This window comes from Euleptes europaea, chromosome 16 (assembly GCF_029931775.1).
Source record: "Euleptes europaea isolate rEulEur1 chromosome 16, rEulEur1.hap1, whole genome shotgun sequence".
Lineage (NCBI taxonomy): Eukaryota > Metazoa > Chordata > Lepidosauria > Squamata > Sphaerodactylidae > Euleptes > Euleptes europaea.
Window position 1 is genome coordinate 37,530,070 of NC_079327.1, and position 22,350 is coordinate 37,552,419.

General features: G+C 43.1%; 1 protein-coding gene across 2 annotated transcripts in view; it reads right to left on the reverse strand.

The window, feature by feature from the left end:
- Positions 1-22,350, reverse strand: part of LOC130488297 (E3 SUMO-protein ligase ZBED1-like) — a 134,564-nt gene that overhangs the window by 32,328 nt on the left and 79,886 nt on the right. For both annotated transcript variants that reach the window (XM_056861947.1, XM_056861948.1), the window contains one exon: positions 7,355-7,562. In XM_056861947.1, coding sequence (XP_056717925.1) covers positions 7,355-7,562 — 208 coding nt within the window. The remainder of the gene's footprint in view (positions 1-7,354; positions 7,563-22,350) is intronic.

Sequence of the window (22,350 nt, forward strand, 5' to 3'; positions counted from 1 at the left end):
GAAACACATTGGCAGGGGTAGTGTCCCCACACTTGACTGGGGTCCAAAAAGAATCATATCCGGTTTTATAGACAAACACTGGAGTGGGACAAAAGCTGTGGAATAAGCAACCAAAGGGACCTGAAAGAACATGAAATTCATACACTGATTGAAACAGCTGGTCAAAGCCTTGGTCAGAGAAGATAATGGAACACGTGGGAAACTGAACCACAAGACATAACATTCATAATAGTGCCCCACATGTAAATATTCTAGCTCTTATATTTTTTTGTTGCCAAGTAGCAGCCAACTTATGGGTTTTCAAGGCAAGATACATTTAGAGGTGGTTTGCCATTGCCTGACTCTGAATAGCAACCCTGGAATTCCTTGATGGTCCCCCATCCAAACATTGATCAGGGCCAACCCTGCTTAGCTTCCGAAATCTGACAAGATTGGGCTAACATAGACAACTGAATTCTCCATGTCTTTAGCCTGTTAATTTCATAGTAGCATAAAGAAAGATAAGCACGCATCTCATGACATGCACTTTATTCTCACCACATCTCTCTCTGTCTCTCTGTCTCTCACTCTTTTAAAAGAGAGGTATACATGGATTAAAACTGCTGGTACAAATGGGTCTGCAATGCAGTAGTGATTTACTAGAAAAACACAAGCTTACCTGCCTAACACCTTAGAGACTCAATAAGATATGAATCCCAGGGCATTGTTCACAGACATTTCATCACAAGTATGAGGGAGAGCCCTAAAGGTTGTTGGCAGCCACAGGAAGGGGAATAAGGGATCACTGAAGTGCTTCCATTTTCAGGGCTACGAGTCCTATGTTTCAGGCCAGTACACTGTTTATTCCTTGACAGTGGAAATATGCACTGTGATCTAACAGCCTAATTAATTTCATATTTCAGAATGCATTTACATCAAAGGGCAAATGTATAGTTCAGTAATTCTGAGGTGTTAATGAAGATCTATGCCTACTGATTTGAAGTAAATTAAGCTGCTTATTTCTAAAACCTGCTCAAGCCACAGAGCTCTCTTACTGTTCTTATGAGGTGGAATATTTGCTCAACTTGCAAATTTACTTGCTATGCAGACCAGATCAGAAGCATAATTTAAAGAATCAAAGGGATCAATGTGAAGAGGAACTGATATCCCAGACATACTTAGCTTAACATCTTGTTAATATGGCAGTTTTCTGGATGATCCACCACTGAAAAAACATGAGGTAGCTATCTGGAGATCTACACTGTATGTCATGTTCATATGAATGAATCAGTCAAATGGCAATCTAAACTCACACAGCTTGCCAAGGTTTGAAAGCAACAATCTCCTTCAACCTCACTGCCTGAGATCACTTCAGCAGGAAATTGAATCTGTTATGGGCTGGTTAATATGACTTTATATTAAAGTTTATTTGTTAGAAGTGGGCAATAAGATCCCAAACTACATTCCCAGGTGAGGGCTGTCAGTGTTACTCTTGTGGATGGAGAAGTTGAATCAACATACCAAACACACCAATTTGGCCATCCTGTCACTGGCACTGAAAGTAGTCCTCGTCTCCTTTCTCCACCCAACACCCTCAAGTGCCCATGAAACCAAATTTGGTGTGGACTGCAACACTCCCTAATCCAGGGGTCCCCAACCTTTTTGAGCCTGCAGGTGCCTTTGGAACACTTATCCCAAACAGATGTTTCTGAAAACTTGGGGGACCCCCTACATCTGCAGAAAAATCTGACATTTTAAAAAATGGGGAGGGGGCATGTACCTCAGGCAGTGCATCCAGGGGCTGAGGGAGGGAAACCTCAGCAGGCCCGCCAGAACAGTTCTGGGTGAGCCGCTGCGAGTGGGGTTGTGGGGGGAGGCCTCGGCGGGTTTGCCGGAACAGCTCTGGGCGAGCTGCTGAAAGCAGGGCTGTGGGAGGGGAAGGGAAAAAGAGAGAAAGACTAATGGGGTGGGGCTCAGAAAGAGAGAGAAAGAAAGTGATGGGATGGGGGCAGAAAGGGAGAAGGAGGGACAGTAGATGGACAGAAAGTAAGAGTGTGGGTGGGGTGTGAAAGAGAGTCCCTGAGAGAAGTTGGGAGGAGAGAGAAGGAAGAAATCAAAGGTGAGGGAATGGCATGGCTGCTCCTGCAAGTTTCTTGTGGGTCCCCACTTTTATTCAAATATTATTTTACTTGTGAGCTACCTGAAGCAGGTCTCTGAAAAGATGGTATATGTGCATGTGTGTACAATGCTGTCAAGTTGCCACCAACTCACGGCGACCCAAGAAAGAGGCTTTCAAGGCAAGTGAGAAGCAGAGGTAGTTTGCCATTGCCTTACAGATGGTATATGCCTCCCCTCAAATAACAGTGATAGACCCTTGTAGCTACCTACAGACAAGGTGAGGCCTTTCCATACTTGTGGATCTCTGAAAATGCAGCAAAATATGCCTTTGTGAATGTAAAAAAACTGTCTGAGCTAGACCGCTATTTCAAAAAGAAAGAAAAAAGGAGGGGGGCTAGGAGCTACCACTTTGATGGATTTTACTACCTGGCTCACTCCTTTGATAGGGCCAGTTGTGTAGTCTGACGGACAGGTGAAGCAGAATGGCATAAGAAGCAGGCAGAACAATTCAATCTCCTGTTGCAATAACTCAGTGGAAAGTGCCAGCTTCAACTTTGATATTCCAAAAGAAAAATAACATTAGTAGGAGGGGGGGGGGGACTCTGAAAGCAAAGCACAGAACAAAAGGAACATACTCTTAAGTAATAAAAATTGATTCTTTTAAAAAGTAAACTGAGGATGTTTTTTTTTTAAAATGTGGTATCTTTTCACATTTATTACTATTTATTTATTTTTTCAAAGTAAAAAGCTGGAGAACAAAAGCTGTACTTTAAAGAGTACTACCAAACATGATTTTATTGCATTCATAATTTGTTTTTATACCCACTGTTGCAGATTATAATGTACTTCACTAGATAAGCACTATATCCCTATCAAGGCTTTGAATTCAACTGGCACCTCTGCAGAATTATTTAGACCCAGATTTAATACGATTACTTTTTGGTTCTTGTAGGTTATCCGGGCTGTGTAACCGTGGTCTTGGTATTTTCTTTCCTGACGTTTTGCCAGCAGCTGTGGCAGGCATCTTCAGAGGAGTAACACTGAAGGACAGTGTCTCTCAGTGTCAAGTGTGTAGGAAGAGTAATATATAGTCAGAAGGGGGTTGGGTTTGAGCTGAGTCATTGTCCTGCAAAGTATTAAAGGTAATGTGCAAATCATTGACCTGTAAGAATCAAGATAAAGTGCTGATGAGGGTGTGGTATGTGGAACCATTGTATCCTGAAGTGATCTGTTAACATGTGGAATCCAAGGCTAATCCGCATGGCTATTGTGGACTGTAGTCTGGAGGTTTTCAGGACAGGAAGCCAAGTCTTATTCATTCTTAAACTCTCTTCTTTTCTGTTAAAGTTGTGCTGATGTTTATGATGTTTATATATTACTCTTCCTACACACTTGACACTGAGAGACACTGTCCTTCAGTGTTACTCCTCTGAAGATGCCTGCCACAGCTGCTGGCGAAACGTCAGGAAAGAAAATACCAAGACCACGGTTACACAGCCTGGATAACCTACAAGAACCAATGAACTCTGACTGTGAAAGCCTTCGACAATACTATTACTTTTTGTTCGGGAAAAAAAACTTTGAGTGCAATACAGATTTATTTGGGTTAATTCTCTCTAACATAAAAGGCTGAAGGACAGAAACATTTTCCCCTAATGTCTGCAGTTTTGTCTAAAACCACGAGTGTTAACACCAGCATAGCAACTTATTGTACCAACTCAGAAAATCTTAAGGTCCCATTTATATATTTTTATTCTGCCCTTTATTTTAGGAGTTCACAGCGGCATACACAGCCTGCTCCTCTCCCCTCATTTAATGCTGCAAGATAGGTTGAAATAGAGTGGTTGGCACAAGGTCATCTGATGGGCTTTGAGTAAGACTCCTTACCGTCCGTTCCCCGAAGCAATGGTCCTCCCCCAAGCCGGCGGGTAGGGCTATTCTAAGCCCTTCCTGGCCATTATCAAAAGCGCATGTGAAAGGCCCGACAAACAGCTGATCATTGGGCCTTTCATTGGCAGGGAAAGCCATGGGTGCCGCTCCTCTCCATCCCACCTGGCTTCCTTCTACCTTCCCCCTCCTGTGTCAACAAAACAGGCTCCCGGGTGAATCCAGGAGCCTGGGCTTCTAACCATGACGTAACAGGTCCTATTGAGAAGAGGCAGTTTAATCAGTTTTTTAGTTTCTCACTTCTGTTATTTGAATGGATGGCCAGAATGCCTATTCTTGTATTAATATTCACAAATGCAGAATTCACATGGTACGCCCCCCCCCGACCATTAAGTTCGGCTAATAACAACTTGCTGGTGGTCCCTGGCCCTAGCGGAACTCCCTTTCCAGCGAGACCAGGGCCCTGTGGGATCTTAAAGAGTTTCACAAGGCCTGTAAAATGGAGTTATTCCACCAGGCCTACAGTTGAGGACAGTGACGGTTGTCATCAGTGCTGGCCTCCCTACTTCCCCCCTCCTGTTTTTTCATTGTTCACCATCAACTAATATGGGGAATGTTTGTCAGGGCCTACAGTGGTCATTATAATTTGAGGAGGAGCACCATCTGTTGAAACTATAATCATAACCGATGAATTGTGAGGATTGTTTTAACTGTTTTTAGTTGATTGATTATAAGTTTAGGGTTTTATGTTGTATTGAGAGCTTATTTGTAAGCTGCCCTGAGCCCGGCTCTGGCTGGGGATTGAGGGCAGTATAAAAATTTAAGTAAGTAAGTACCGTATTTTCCGGCGTATAAGACGACTTTTTAACCCAGGAAAAGCCTCTCAAAAGTCGGGGGTCGTCTTATACGCCGGGTGTATAAGGGCGGGTGCTGAATTCCGAGCCGGACTGGAGAATGTCGATGTCCGCCGGAGGAGGGAGGGGAGGCGAGCCCGGTGAGGGCGCTCGCTGCCCGGCTGGGAGTCGGAGCCAGGCGCACCGGGGCGCACGGAGGGAAGCGCTCGACCGTTCTCCGGCGGCGGTGCCAGGAAGGCAGGCAGGCAGGCGGCTGGCTGGCCGGGGCTGGGGCGGCCGCTCTCGCCATGTCCTTCTCCGCCTCCTGCCCACCCGCTCCGGTGTCACGATTGCAGCCGCGTTGGGGCTGAGCAAATGCAGGCGGGCCGGCTGCGCGCTCCTTCTCCTCCTCCTCCCCCTGATAATCTGGATTTACTGAATGACCCAAATAATCAAGACAATGAGCAATGGGCCAGCCCCAGCCATTTTCTCCTTATTTTAAGAGCTGGACAGGAAGATCTTTCCCCCTATTCTGTCATGTAAAATACTCAGCCATCAAGGAGCACTTCTCCTCGATAATTTTACCTTCTTAGTAAGGACAGCTGGTTTAAAGGTAAAAGGACTAAGAACTACAGAACAAACCGCTTTATTTGGTAAGAAAACTCTCTTCCACAATGCACACACACACACACACACACACACACACACACAAAAACCCTTTTCAAATCATCTCATCTCTGGAGAGCTGGATTTTTCATCACTCCCATATTCCAATGCCAACCCCCTTTTCCCTCCTAGATCTTGGCAAAAATGTATAAAAAGTTATTCCTCAGCCCATCCAACTTGTAGCTGGTTTTGGATCCCCACGTGCTACCCCAACTGTATGGCTGGCTTCTCTACTTTTCTACCCTGTTCTTCTGTGCTTCTTCAGTCTCGTCAACTTCCCTCTTTGGAGCTGCCCCACTGTCTTCAGGGAGCAGGCTTGTATGTACTGACAGGTCAACAAAATTCCTCATAACTAACCAGCTTTTGTACAATACATAAGGTATGGCCAATTTCTTCGTGTTCATCACCAATTAAGTTGCTCAAGAGCTGGATACCACTGACCATGATATCACCATTTCCCCCATGAAGCATCTTAGTCACCTGGGCTGAACAATCACCTCCGTACAAAAGCAAAGGATGTATCAGAACCTCTGCAGCAAAGCAGGAACTTCTGAGACATGCTGCGAGGTATGCCAGCTAGATGGGTCACCTTTTGATCTGTCCGGTGCTGACAGTAAGGGTGTCCCAAGGGCCTTCGCTCTTGGAAAGGCTGAAGGACAGCTGGCCAACCAGCTTCAAAATGATGTGCCATGTGCAGCTACTGGACCAAATAATGCCAGAGAGGATAGCAGCAGTGGCAAACATCACCTCTGACTGTCAGGAATGAGGATGGAACCAGCTGGTGACCAGCTGTAGCTTGTGGGCAGCCAGTTGGCTATAGATACATATTCCTGAAGCAGAAGTCTTTCTGTTTCATGTTTATTGCTAGCACAGGTAAATCACCAGTGGCGGACTGGATCTAAAAATATTGGTTGCCAGGAGACAAAGGGGCCTACCCACAACTATGAGGCTATCATTTAATTTTTATAAGAAATAAATAAAAAATTCAAAAAAAATACATGAGTGGAAAAAGGTACAATTAATTTTTTTTGCAAAATAAGTGTATATTTTTTAGTATCAATTCAATTCAATTCAAAACCTTTATTGGCATAGCGAGTCATTCAGGACATTTCATGGTTAATCAGATAATAAAATCTCAATAGACATAGATAAAATGGAGTATGCCGAAATAAAATGAATTTGGAATACATATAAAACAGGTATCTAAAATAGACAAATGATGATATCAGCTATTGTATCTTTGATTTGATCTTAATCATTGAGGTGTACTTCAAAAACATGGCTACTGTTTCTGTAATTTCTGGATCATAACCATTCATTAGGAATCTAAAAAGGGAATATTTTTTAGTAATTACAGTGTACATATATTGTACATATTACAGGCAGAATATAATAGATACTAAATGTAAATACATATGGTATCTGAAGAAGTGAGCTGTGGCTCACAAAGCTCATACCCTGCCAGAAAATATTTGTGTTAGTCTTTAAGGTGCTACTGGACTCTTGCTCTTTTCTACTACTGCAGACAGACTAACACGGCTACCCACTGTGAAATGTAAATACAGATTGTTATAATTGAATTTTTAATTTTTAAAATTTTTAAATAAACCTATTATATTTTCAAGCTACTAAAAGGTCACTAACATTTTTAACATATTGTCTAATGTTTAAGGGGGCCCACAGGGCCCACTTGCCATTGGGCAAGCTGACACCCTGTAAATCACAACAAATAGACAAAATCACAACAAAATCCGCCATTGTAAATCACAACAAATAGACAAAAAAAGTATGTTAAGTGCTGGCAGACTCATAGTTAATAGTGCACAGAATTCATCGGCATAAAATGAAATCATTACACTATCCCAATGTACCTTAAGAAGGAGCCAGCTTGCCATCCACTTCATCAGTTTTGCTGGCCAACAGATATGCCGATACAGGTCGGTATTCACTACTCCAGGATCTACAACATTAACGGTCACATGGCTCCCTTCCGCTGTCAGGAGATGATGCAGCCGATAGCTGAACAATACAAGGGCAAGTTTGCTTTGAGCGTAGGCTCCGTGGGGTGAATACAAGCAACTATATGGGAGGGAAAAAAGAGAGGGAGATTTAGAGGTAATGTTGGGTTGCATAACATTAAACAGGGGAGGTAAGTAACAAAGCAACAACACAACCTATGGGGCTCCAGAATGGGTTTATCACATTGGTTGCAAAAGTGATGACTTTAGTGGATTCATTAAGTGATTTGTGGAAGGAATTTTGGAAAAATTTGGATGTTGCCATAAATTGCAATGTAAATCCTACCACTGGTAAAGGACTTACTTGGAGTGTGACGATATGAAGTCCAGAATACCCTACTGCTCATGCCTTAATATTCAATGTTGTGTGACTTTCATAAGCCTCGTTTAGACTTTATATCTGCTCCACATTTCTCGCAAGACAGGACTGCAGCAACATTTAGCTTTGCTTTAAAAAGCATATTTGAATTGCATAATATGGAGAAGGCAAACATAAGAAATGAGATGTGAACTGTTTTTTCATACCCTGAAGGCTAACCAGATATAAGTAGAAGTGCATGCATATCTAACCAGATATAAGTGGAATTTTCTGCACGTCTCTGTTTCTTAGTGATTTATAGAATTTCCATTCAAGATAGGATTTAGCATGCAAGGAAGTGTTGGTTGTTGTTGTTTTTAAAAAAAGGATTTCCAAACTCATTTTCAAGAACAAATCACAACCATTTTCTTGCAATTACTTCCTTGGATTCCATCTAAAGAAATTTTACACTACACCAGTGGGGAAAGCTGAAGTAGGTCTGCTCAGAAATAAGCCCCTTGTAATTCAATGGGGGCTTAGTACCAGGAAAATGTCCTTAGGACTGCAGCATTTATTACACAAGGGAGGAAAGTAAGCCAGGTAAGTGGTCACTCAATCTCATGCTTCTGCTTATTTTTTAACTTAAATTTAATATACATTTTTAAGCATTCAGTATACACTTAATCATCCTTGAGGTATAACACCAAAGCTATGAAAAAGAATGCTGAATGCATGTTCAATTACAATGTTACTGTAATCACTTAAACCCCAGCAGTTTTTACTACTCTAATGAAGAATACCATATTTAATACATTCCCAAAAGATTTATAGCCATCCTGAAAACATACATACAAATGACCAAACGACAGTCAATTTGACAAGACAACCACAACAGATCGTTGCTATTGGAAGAATGACAACATCTTAGCAAGGATGGTAGAGACGTCTCTCTCCGATGGCAGTGAAGAAGGAACTGAAGGGGAAGGGGTGCAGCAGCATCAGGACATGTGACCGCCCTGAGCGGGAACGGATATATGGAATGGACACGCTAGTCCTCTAGTGGTAGAGCTCTGGAAAAACCTCCAGTTGGCAGGCCTGCACCTGTGCAGTCCCAATGGGGGACTGCACAGAAGACCGAAAACGAACCATAGAGGACCAAAGGCCATGGATACAGCATTCCACAGCAAAAAAAAAAAAAAAGACTGAGTGCAGAAAGTGCTTACAGAATGACAGACTTAAGCAACTGCACCAAAATTACATGTAGGCACAAGCAAAAAGTACTAAAGAACATGTTTAGCACCCTTTTTAGAATTTTAGAAGGGGTTTGAATTTCAAAGCTGGAAAGGAATCATCAAATTACATGGAGGCACAAGCAAAAAGTACTAAGGAACATGTTTAAAGGTAAAGGTCCCCTGTGCAAGCACCGGGTCATTCCTGACCCATGGGGTGATGTCACATCCCGACATTTTCTAGGCCAGGGGTGGGGAACCTTTTTTCTGCCAAGGGCCATTTAGATATTTATAATATCATTCGTGGGCCATACAAAATTATCAACTTAAAAATTAGGCTGCTGTATTATTGGGCAGTCCTAGAAGCTCCATAGCTAACAACTCTTCTGCAAGGGGGAAAAAAGGTTTCTTTTCTCGGCAAAACAAACTCACATCAGCCTTGAATAGAGGCTGTTCCTGTCTGCGGGAGGGGGCGGACTTCCAGTCTTAGATCCTTCTGAGCTAGAGATCTGCCAGGACCCATGAAGGGCCAGACCAAATGATTCCCGGGCCTTAAACGGCCCCCGGGCCTGACGTTCCCCACCCCTGTTCTTTTATGGGGTGGTTTGCCAGTGCCTTCCCCAGTCATCTTCCCTTTACCCCCAGCAAGCTGGGTACTCATTTTACCGATCTCGGAAGGATGGAAGGCTGATTCAACCTTGAGCCGGCTACCTGAAACCAATTTCCATCAGGATTGAACTCAGGTTGTGAGCAAAGCTTTGGACTGCAGTACTGCAGCTTACAGTACCCTTTTTAGAAGGAGTTTACATTTCTAAGCTGAAGAGGAATCATCAAGAAAGCCTTCAGCACTGATCCTTGATGTATCCCAGATTTTGTCAGAAATGCGCTTTTTGACCAAGTGTGGATTTGTGGCTGTCAGGGCTTACTGGGTGCCAGCATTTTTCAAGGATTATCCCAGGAATTACTTTCAGTGCCAGAAGAGAGTCATTGAGTATGCATCAAAAGTATAAGTGAGATGCAAAAGTACCTTTCCTTCATTACTGAGTAATCACAGCCTGTCCCCACCCTTTTAGACTGAAGAGAAAGTCTCCTAGAACAGACGGTGACGGCATACAACAGCAATCTCTCTCTCTAGAAATTAAGAATTAATAGATGTTCAGGGGGTTTGGGGGGAGAATTTTGGAGATGACACAGCAGAGAGTCACCCATCCCATAATCATCTTGATCAAAGCTACTTCTGTCCTCAGAAGTCAAAGAACAGCACACACACAATTAGGAAAGCCAGCTGGCCCCACATTTTAAAGAGTGTTTCTTCTTCCAGGACATCACAGAACATAAAGACTCTCCCTATTTCAGATGCTACAGCATCTTATGTTGTGCTCGAGATACTGTACACTCATGCTCTGTTGAGCACAAGATGGCATGTACTGAAACTACGCAAAGGGAGAGTACAACATGAGCTGACCAATCTTTATGCCTTGGCTATGGTTCCTTTTGTACTGAGCTCTTCTGTTTTATCCACTGGTGACAAATGGGCACACCTGAAGAGGAGACTGACGCATATTGATTGACATGAGGTCAGAATAATACATCAAGCAGCCACTTGATGTCACTTCTAAGCTGCTGGAGGCCTCCCCCCCCCATCAGCCTTCTCTGATCTTACGCTTCAGAGACACATAATTGTGCTGAGTTCCCGATTGACAGCTATAATTAACCTCACTGTTGCCAGTAGTCAGGTTTTCCTGGCTGGCACTTGTATATTTGACTCATCAAAAACTGTGACACTTCCTTTCCCTATCTAACTCCCTCCAATTTTCAAGGTGCTAATCTCTCTAGGAGGCACAGTATTAAGAATAAACTCAAGTACAGGGAGAGAGCTATGCCCTGGAAGCGGCTGGTTCAGCATTTTGTAACGTGGCTTGTAACAGAAGGTTGATACATGCCTCAGCTTTAGTTCTCTGTAAGGAAGACAGAGGCATATAAGTATCCAAATGCTTATTTTTTAATGCTTATTTTTTAATGCTTTACGTTTATAACCAACACTGTTGCCTAGCCCCCTCTGCCCCAAATTGCTGTGAAATCTTCTTGGCTTGGGCCTGTAGGTTTTTAGTTGAATAAACTCTGCAAATGTTTTGCATAATCTCTAGCAGAAAGCTCAGATATGTCAGATTTCACCACTTCTCCCTCTAAGAGAAATCACAGTTATCAACATTTGCCCTTTAGAAGAAGTATGAAAGGCAATTGCCTAGACCGAACCAAACATGATTGAAAAATGACCTGTGGACCGCAGACCGATGAAATGTTTTGCACAGTGCTTTCCTGCCGCAAGAGAATCTCCCGCAAATAAATCTGTAGCTTCACATTGAACTGTTTACCTGGCATAAATATCTGGGAACGACAATCAGTTTGCAACTTTAGGGGCATATTTTGGATGCATAACCCATATGATGCTCCTAAAAAAGATCATCTTAAAAAACAAGGTTGGGAAATCAGTATTTAAACAAGGGAACATAGGTCATTGGCTCCCATTTCATGTTATGCAAGAGCAATCTGAAAGGCCCATGAGGTTTAAAGGAGTCTGGATCTGCTCCCTCAACTGGAATGAATGCAGAAAATCTTGCAGGCAGGGCAAAAGGCTTTGAGAGTGCAGCATAGCCCGTGCTCACAAGAGATTGTTGCATCAGGGCAATTAGTCATGTAACAATTACTGTGCATACTCTGTTGATTTGTACAAGACTTTCAAACACAAAACAGTACAAAGCACTACTTGTTACTATTCTATCTATAAAGCAGGGATCCAGTGGCACCTTGAAAACGAACAAAATTTATTCCTGCATCAGCTTTGGTGAGTCAGAGCTGACTTCAGGCAGATTTAAATTGACAGCTGCAGACAGCAGAATGGTGCAGAGTTGGGGGAAGAGATTACCAAGAGGGGCCAATTTAAAACAATATCCAAAAGAGGGGTTTACATCCCCAACCCAACACACCTTTCTGTTGTTTGCAGCTTCGAATACAAATACTTCTACCCAACAGATGAACATTTCATGCATCTGATGAATTGAGTTCTGACCCACAAAAAAGTTTGCAACCTGGTTCAATATGTAGTTACCAACAAACTTAATGTGGCTTTTATATTTCTGGATACAGAGAAGTCATTTGACCAGATGAAACCTAAATTTCTATTGGTGGTTCTCAAAGCTTTTGGTTTTTGAGAGGGCTTCATCAGTTGGGCTAAATTTACTCAGATTCCCTTGCAAGGTTGTCAATATCAGGCTTTCTATGGGCATCAATTAAAATCTTAAACGGTGTTAAGCAGGGCTGGCCTCTTCCATCCATGCTTTTTGCAATAGCAACTGAGCAGTCTATACACATCAATCAGGTGAAATTCAAGGCATTACAATGCATGACTGCTGCTACCAAGGGAGTTTACATGCTGATGATTTGTCAGTTTTTATGCTGAATGTTGATAATTCTAGTGAAAAATTGGGGGAAAATATAGATAAGTGTGCAGAAGGATCCAGATAGAAATTAAATGTTTCCAAATCTGAACAGTTATTAACATGATAAAGATTTAAATAAAGATAATTGGTTCTATAGGGTCTGGATCTGCTCCCTCAACTGGAATGAATGCAGAAAATGTGAGTGTGAATTAAGTATCTGGGGATTCAAATACCTGTCGATTTAAATGTGTTCTACAAATTTAATTTCGCCCCACTTCTCAGAGAAATTAAAACTAAGCTCCTTCATTTGGCTTCCTTGCAGCTATCTTCGCTCAATAGAATTAATGTCTTTAAAATATTTGTTCTCCCAAAGCTAGCCTTTCTGTTCTGAAATTTTCCAGCTTATATCCCTGACCATTTTAAAAAATGTCAGAAATTAGTTTTGGACTAATTTTGGAAAGGAAGTGCCAAACATTGACTGGAAGCAGGTGTAGCAGACATGGAAATTCAAAGGGCTTGAAACTCCCAACTTCTTATGTTATTACCATGCAGCTAAAATTCTATGGCTGGCTAATTGATAGCTCATTTCTGAAAGCTGCAGTGGGGTGGGGGGAGGCGTGGCCATACCACGGCGCTTCCAATGAGGTTTCCCAGCTGCTGCAAGGCTTAAAAAGGGCATTTAAAAAATAAAAATGCGAAAAAAGGGGGGGAAAGCCCCATTGAAAACAGCGATGCTGCACCAACAAAAAGCTGGCACAGCACCACTGTTGCTAAAGGGGGCGTTTCAGAGCTGAAAGGGGTTAAGAAGCTGCCTACTGGCAGCTCTGCCCCCCAGAACACCCTGGGAACACCTCCTAGGAGGCTGGCAGGAGGCCAAGCTGGCATCCGAGGGCCGCTCTGCCTTGCAGTCCAGGGGAGCCAGCGCAGGTGGTGTCCGTGCCAGTTTGTACAGTGCAAGTGGTACAGACACCAGCGTAGGGGTCAGAATGCCTCCTAAGCCCATTCGGACCCCAAGCTCAGGAATGGGCTGTGAGTGAGCAATTAGAGAAGAAGAGTTAGTTTTTTACACCCTGTTTTTTCTCAGCCTTTAATGAGTTTCTAAGAAGCTTACAATCGCCTTCTCTTCTCCTCCCCACAACAGACACCTTGCAAAGTAGGCGGGGGGCTGAGCAAGTTCAGAGAGAACTGTGACTAGCCCAAGGTCACCCAGCAGGCTTCATGTGTAGGAATGGGGAAACAAACCTGGTTGTCCAGATTAGAGTCTGCCACTCTGAGCCACTACACCACAATATCTATACTGCTAGGAGAGTGGATCTTTTTGAAAAAGGTTGATAGGCAGAAATTCTACAAAAATCTTTGGTGACAGATGCTGTAATGATAGTTTGGGATAAATGATGAAAGAAATTCACTTAATTCATCTAAAGTTCAACAGAATTTGGACTTAAAACTGCCTGATCTAGGCAGAAATGCAAATATTGAATGCATGCAACTATGTTAAGAAATGGGGGAAGTCATTAGGTTATAATACAGACTCAAGAGTTTGGTCTTATTTATTTACTTGTGGCTCCTCTTTTTCAGTTTCTACTTTGTTTAAAGAGAATATTTGTAAGATGATACATCAGTGGAATCTTAGACTGGTTTAGACTACTAGAATTTAAAGAAACAGTGGTGATTATTAGGGCTGTCAATTCGGTTCGGTCCGAACTGAAAATCAACCGAATTTCCCCTGATTCGGTGATTTTCAGTTCGGACGGATCCGAACTCAAATCTGGCGGGCAACCGGGGGGGGCGAATTCATCGAGTTCGGGAGTTCGCGAATAAATTCGGCCAATTCGGCCCCCCCTTCAGGGCAGCCCGCTGAAAGGCGCGGGCTGCCCTTTAAACTGATCTGCGCCTCCCAGCTGGGAGGCTCAGATCAGTTTAAAGGGCAGCCCGCCTCCCTTCAGCGGGCTCCCCTGAAGGGAGGCGGGCTGTCATTGAAACTCATCTGCGCCTCCCGGCAGGAGGCGCAGATGAGTTTCAATGACAGCCCCCCCCTTCAGGGTAGCCCGCAGAAGGGAGGCGGGCTGTCATTGAAACTCGTCTGCGCCTCCCGGGCGGGAGGCGCAGATGAGTTTCAATGACAGCCCCCCCCCTTCAGGGTAGCCCGCAGAAGGGAGGCGGGCTGTCATTGAAACTCATCTGCGCCTCCCGCCCTTGAGGCGCAGATGAGTTTCAATGACAGCCCCCCCCCTTCAGGGTAGCCCGCAGAAGGGAGGCGGGCTGTCATTGAAACTCATCTGCGCCTCCCGCCCGGGAGGCGCAGATGAGTTTCAATGACAGCCCCCCCCTTCAGGGTAGCCCGCAGAAGGGAGGCGGGCTGTCATTGAAACTCATCTGCGCCTCCTGCCCGGGAGGCGCAGATGAGTTTCAATGACAGCCGCGCCTCTCCAGCGGAGTCCGCTGGAGAGGCGCGGCTGCCCTTTAAACTGATCTGCGCCTCCCAGCTGGGAGGCTCAGATGAGTTTAAAGGGCCCCCGCGCGCCTTCAGGGAATCCCTGAAGGCGCGCTTCGGCCGAATTCCCCCCCGAACTCCGGATCCCCCCGAATTACCGGGGATCCGAAGCGGGGGAGTTCGGACTTCGGCACGTACCGACCCCACAAGGGTCAAATTCGGCCGAATCCGAACTGTACCGAATTTTTTTTTTGACAGCCCTAGTGATTATTGTTGGTTCTGTGAACAAGTGAATGCTAACTGTTTGCACATGTAGTGTATTGTAATTTAGCAGAATCCCTGTTCCATCTGGTTCCATCCTTATTTATGCCTGTCCCACCTTTCACCTGATGGTTCTGCCACCAACACTAATGTGAAAGGCATTATCTAGATTCTTTTGGACTTTCTGGTTTTAAAATAATTAATTTTTGGTATATTTTAGGCTTTTAATCCATAATAATGTATTGATATTGTATTTATTTGAATTGAATGTTGTTAATTGTTGTTGAATGTTAGCCGGGAAACAGTGGGATAAAAATCTAATAAAATAAAAATAAATAGAGACACAGTTATTGTCTGAATACAATGCCAAGATTTCTCTAGCAGCTCGTAAGCAGCCAGTACTATTGTATTTATTAAGCCATCTAGACTTTCCTTATTATTTGTAGAGAAGTAAAAATGATGGGTTAAATAAAAAACTATCCTTCTGTGGAATATGTAGCTCCTGTCTTTCATACATTACCCAATCAACTGAGCAGTAGGCTCTCAAAGCTATCTTGTAGTATATGAAAGCGGCTGTCTTTTCATGAAGTGGCACAACCATGTAGTCATGCCCCTCTGTCTGAGAGGGAATGGTTGCTTCTGATATTCCCAAGCTATTGCTGGCACCCAGCTATTGTATTTATTGAGAGGCAGCAGCTTCCACATAATTGTTGTGTCAAATTCATAATGTAATTCAATATAATTTCAAGGGCTATAAATTACAAACATGCTTTTGCTCCAAAACAAGCGTTTTCATGATGCTGAGTACAACTGAAATAAATTTTGAGATATACTTCATTTTATCCTTTATAAATGTATGGTCATCTCTTTTTCTGCTGTCTTCCTTGTTATGAGGCATTGCTTCTACTTCTTTGATAAACATCCTACACTGCCACCCACTCTGTTTCTTCTCCATCTTTCATGTCTTACTGAGACTGCCTCTTCCTCCTCTATCATCCAAGAACTTGATGTATCATGTTCTCATACTGTCCTCCTACCTAGAGGATAAAAGGAAGGAGAGGAGAATGATGGAGGCCACTGAGGAGAAGGGCAAGGGATAAATGAAGTAAAATAAATAAATAACAGGGTCCTGGGATTATTATTATTATACTGCTGTCCACTTTGAAATTCAAATTAAGAATGTTTTTAAAACGACTGAATAACCATTGTTTGTACTATGAGTTTTGTTAAACTGGTCCGGATTACAATTGTTACAGAGACATTTAAAATGTGTTAGGCTATCCTTCAGCAACAGTACTGAGAGAACAGGCATTTCACCTGCTCCTAAACCACATAAATCAACCTTGTTTTGTTGTTTGCCACAACAAAACAAGGCTTGGCCTATCATTTAGCACGGGGCATGTTATTTGCATTTCTCTGGACGGAGGAGGAGGACAACGATGGTCAGAGACAATATATAGGGTTGCCATCTCCGTCTTGGGAAATTCCTGGAGATTTGGAAGCAGTTACGGGGGTGTGAAGTTTGTGGAGGGTGACTAACAGCTGATAGTGGAGTAAACAGAGGCCAGGTCTTACCTACCAACAGAACAAATAGGGTTGTTCTTTCCCAGTGGTCCCCAATGTGTCATGGCACCAAGCAACACCTTTTCTGGTACCCACCAAGTTTTTTTTTAGGAAGTAGGTGGTGCCAGGTAGTGCTTTTGCCCAGTAACGCTTCTGATTGACTATTGTATATTTGATTGGCTGTGCAGATTTTTAAAAATGTTGCTCTGGCAGCAGCTGAAACCACAGCACAAGGATCTACACTGTGTTACTGAACTTAAGCTGAGACAATAATTTTGTGGCTGGCTCCACCTCCTGTGGCAGCCATTTTGTGGCAGCCATTTTGTTGCTGTGCCCACCATGCTGTGTCAGAATTTCAAATGTGCCCCCAGGCGCAAAAACTCCTGTTAGGGACTCCTGTTCATTCCAACGGGCTATGGAGAGTCCTGCTGTGTCTGCAGGAAATAATAGCCCCATTCTGTCCAATGGCCGACAGACCTGGCCTCTGTCTTCCTATCAGCTGTTAGGCAGGGCTTCTGGTCCCTTTAAAATTTGAAGGGACCTAGATACCAACCAGCATCTGTTTAGTGAGGCCAACTTCATTGCTCTCCATCCCTTCCTGCTGCTGCTGAGGAGAGAATTGGGGAGGGGACTGCAAAAACGGTCTTGAATTATCAGGAACCCCCCACCCCAAATACCTGAAAAAATCCCAAAACAGTAATGGAGGTCCAAAAACTTTGGGATAACAAAAAGCATGACCTCCCTGAAATCTAGATCCAAAACACACATACAAATGTTTGAGGTTCACACTGGGAGCCCACTGTTTCTATCAAAAGGTTTATTTTAAATACTAGACGAGTGGTAGCAAAATAATAATAATACTAAAGCATCTCAGTTCATGCAAGTCAGTAATTCTGTTTATTAACCTGAAAAAGAACAGAAGACCTAGAACTCAAGTCTATCATATTATCAGCAACAGCCTCTACAAGCAGCTTAAACATATTTGTTAGAAACTCATTGAGGTCACTATAACTGCAGACACAACTAGCTCTTAAATGGACATGGTAGGGAAAAAACATTCAATTCAGCAGAAAATGCAGAGTCCTAATGGTCACTAATTGAATTTTCCTAGATCCAAAAATCTTCAAACAAGACTAAAAAAACAAAGAAAGCTTCTGTAACTTTAAGAAGTACTGCAGGGACTCATTCAGCCAGTGTCTCATTAAGCTAAGAATCTTTTTTGATGCAAAATCTCCTAGGACCTCTTATAGCTATCATTCTATTATTGTGATAGCAGCAAAATAAATATTCATGAGAAAAAAGGTGAGTTAAGAATGCAATTATTGCTTAGACATGAATCCCTTAGACGTGAATCCCTTGTGCACTGGAATTACTATAGCTATTTGTCCAAATGCAATTTAACCTCTAACAAATGTTATTTGGTAGAAAATATGTAGGAGACAGAAGATGGAAATCAAAAGAAGATAGATCAACATATAGTACAGTAACAGATATTTCATGGTTGCTTTATTGATGTTATCTGGATTACAGTCATCAATGAATCTATAGATCGTCCACTGCTTCAGTTCTTACGAAAACTTCTAAAAGCCCCTCGATGTGTTGCTGGCGTTACTCTTCGTTCCGAGTTTGGCCAAATGTCACTTGAAGCTAGGGCGTGGTTGGCCGCCTTTAAACTCCACCTTAAACTGTGCTTTAGCACTGAGGGGTTCCTAGCTTCTCTGAAGCATGACCCTTTCAAATCCTCATGGCAAAAAATCTTAGATGAGAAACTGGCGTTGCTGGGCTTCTCGAAGGATATGATATCAGATCTTGGGAAAACTGAAGCTTTTGTCAAAATTAAAAAGCGCATTAAAGAGCTCGATTATAACAGCACTACTTTTCGTGCTCGTCGCGTCTGTTCATCCCAGTTCTTCGGAATACCCCCTCCACGTGGTCTGCCTGCCTATACATATTATCTGACAACTCCTCTTCTCTGTAGAGCTTTTTGCTTGGCTAGATTGAATGCTAATCCTTCTATGGTAATGCAGGGCAGAATTCTGAATATACCATACTCAGACAGGATCTGCCCTTGCTCTTCTGACTCTATTGACTCATTAGCCCATGCCCTTTTGGAATGCCGCTTTTACGAGGAACTTCGATCGCACTATATTTCCCCCCTTTTAATATACAAATCCAATGCCTCTGTGACTGACATAATGCCTTTTTTACTAAGCGACAGGGACCCCAAGGCTACATTGTCAGTGGCAAGATTTGTTTCAGTCCTTATATCCCTCCAACACTAGATATATGCTGCTCAAGATCAATTGATCAAGGAGCTTCTAAGGGATAAAAGGAAAGGAAAGTTATTATGCCCTATTAGTAAATGCATCTACAGTACAATGTTTTGACGGTCACTATATAAGCAAATTTGCCAATAGGTATTCATTCAACTCACTCATTGCTCTTATCCAACTCACCCACCAAAAATGGAGTCACCTATTTGGTCCAAGCGCTCTCCCAACCTAAGGCGTTTACAACCTGAACTTTAAGGAGTGGTCACTTTTTGGTTTTTCCTATGAAGAGATGAATATCATTTCGAATGTACGGAAGCATCAAGTACAAATTACAGTGCCCCTCTTGAAGTAATTGCTAGACCTTCAAATTGGCAGGGAGAGCTGTTCATTTAGAGAAATCATGCCCAGAATATACTTGCATGATCATAACTGCATTAGGCCCTTGCTTAGGCACATGCAATTTCCGTGAAGCACAGTTGGGGGGCTGGGGAAAGGCAGAATTTATCAAACGGCTCCACAATAAAATCCACTGATTGCTGAAATACCATTAAGATTTTTGCTTATAAAAATAAACTAGGATGCTATTTCCAGTTTCAATGGCGAGGACCAAAATGATTTCAGACTGTGTGGTGCAGGAAAAAGGCAGGGAGGGGAAAAATACATCGCAAGACTCAAAGATCTACTAGTGAATATATTCAAGATTAAATTCCTAAGAATATGTACATTCTAAGAGAATGTTTTGTATCTACCTTTTTATATCTCATAATAACTAGAGAGGTACACCATATTTACCCCAAAGGAAGACAAGATTCTTTGCATGTTTTGCTTTATAAAAAGGGGTGTTATCTTCCCTTTGTATATACTGCTCATCTGAGTGCTGGTGGGGCTGCCACTAAGTCAGCCAGCCGATTGGCAGGGGCATGCTTGCACCCCTCTAGCCAGGTCTACTGGGTCATTTTTCCAGCCCCACAACCCAGCACCTTGGGGGAGGATCCAACTTCTCTCCACAACAGAGCCTATGAAAAAGTGAAAGAGAGCCTCCTCCCCCATCAGCTGGATTGCAAGGCTGGATGCAGCCTGGGGAGCCAGTGGATGGTAGCAACAATCTGCTTCCATTCCCTCTGGCCAGCAGACAGAGAGGAAAGCGCCCCCACAGGTAGATTGTGGAAGCTGCCTTGCACGCCAGCTGATGTGGCAGAGAGAGGAGAGCTGGGCTGTCTTAAATTCAGCTGCTTTTGTGTATAATCTTTTTAAGAGGGGTGTCATCTTACATTCTGGGTTATCTTCTCATTGGGTAAATAGAATAGGTAGCGGCTCCATAACAAATAATCACTTGTGATCTGAACCACAGTGAGGAGGGAGAATGCCAAATGTCATCTCTAAGTGAAACCGGTTCATAGTCTATTTATTCATAGTGATCAGGATTCCCAAGAACCATGCTCCCGGCTGGGCTTTGGACATGAGCAGGCCAAACTGCAAATTGTTTTGGAATCTGTAGACTTGCAAAAGCAATTTGGTACTGCGGAATTGAGTCTGCTCTTCAAAGAGAGAAAGGGGGGGGGGGGAAGCCAGAAATCCCAATAGCTGTCCCCATGATCTTTGGAATATCTGAAGAACTTCTTTGGATACTGATCAATAGAACCTGATCCATGTTTATATTTTCTATGTTTTGGAGAAATGATAGTTTGCCCCAAGGTGCAGTTTCAAATGCTGAAATTGTAGTAATATTCTAGGCATGTGCAATGTGCCTAGAGATGTGCAGTTTCACTGATTTCTCTCTTTTTAATCTAAAACATCTGCACTCATCAGAAATAGGACAATAAAAATTACTTTTGGTGAAGAGTAAATCCTATTTGATAACCTTTCAATTGAGGCACCCATTCAGACTAAAAATGAAAACGAAGTAAATAATCAAAAAACGATTCCTAGCATATGTAAAGTGCCAGTCACCAAATGAATGCGACAGAAAAGATTTACAAGATCATGCTGCTGAACTGTAACTCAATCCCCATACCCCACACTGTACACTTTTGAACTGAGGGTCCTAGAACAGACAGGTCCTAGAAATCTATGCCATAAAATCAGGTTTCTACTTTATAAGTTCTCATAAATTCTCATGTACATTCATCTCATTGACTCATTCTCACTCCCTTGCAATGCATAAGAAACAGAAGCTACAAATCATGCTGAGTATTCTGGTCCTCTCTGGATTATTTAGTGGTTTAAAATTGCTACTTCGGGTGATTTTATTGGAAAAACAGCCTTAATCATGTGTAGAAAAGAGCAAGAGTCCAGTAGCACCTCAAAGACTAACAAAAATATTTTCTGGCAGGGTATGAGCTTTCGTGAGCCACACGTGTGTGTGTAAAGTGCCGTCAAGTCGCAGACGACTTATGGCAACCCCTTATGGGGTTTTCAAGGCAAGAGACTATCAGAAGTGGTTTTGCCAGTGCCTTCCTCTGCACAGCAATCCTGGTATTCCTTGGTGGTCTCCCATCCAATACTAACCAGGGTTGACCCTGCTTAGCTTTTGAGATCTGACGAGATCAGGCTAGCCTGGGCCATCCAGGTCAGGGCAGCCTTAATCATAAGTGATATGAATTAAGAGGCTATTTATGCCTCTCCATACATGTCAAGCATTAACTGGATTTCAACATGCGTTCTATGTGAAGCTTCCCTTGAAAAGTGTTCAGAAACCTCCGTTAGTGCAGAATGATTCAGCCAGGATGTTGACTGGAGTGGGTTGTAGGAACCATATCGCTCCAGTCTTGGCCTATCTGCACTGGCTCCCGATGTGTTTCCAGGCACAATTCAGGGTGTTTGTGTTGACCTTTAGAACCCTATATGGGTCTGAAGGACCGCCTACTCCCTTATGAGCCCGCCTGACCACTGCAGTCATCTTCAGAGGCCCTGCTTTGGGTACCCCCACCTTTGGAGGTTAGCCAGGCAGCAACCCAGGAGAGGCGTATAGCTGCATAATTTCTTTTTCTTCTGCGAGAAATGAGGCAGGCAGAGGAATATAGGGAATTGATGCCCCCACTCCGTTGCAACAAGATATCCAGTTCCTTCTTACACCTGAGATTTAAGAAGGCATTACTCAAGCCCGTTTTCCCAGATATAAAAAAGACAAGCTTCTTTTTAAAAATTAACAGTTCAGTTTGAACAAGATGCTGGATTTCGGCAGCCAGTGCCTATTTCTATATTGCATTGTGCAAGTTTAGAATGCACAAGTCCTGACAATGCTGAAAAGGGGCTAAACAAAGCCAGAGTAGGAAGATGGCTCAGTGGTAGGGATGGGGCAGAGCAAACAGGAGCAACTATGAGCAAAATGAAGGGAAAGGTTAAATGAGA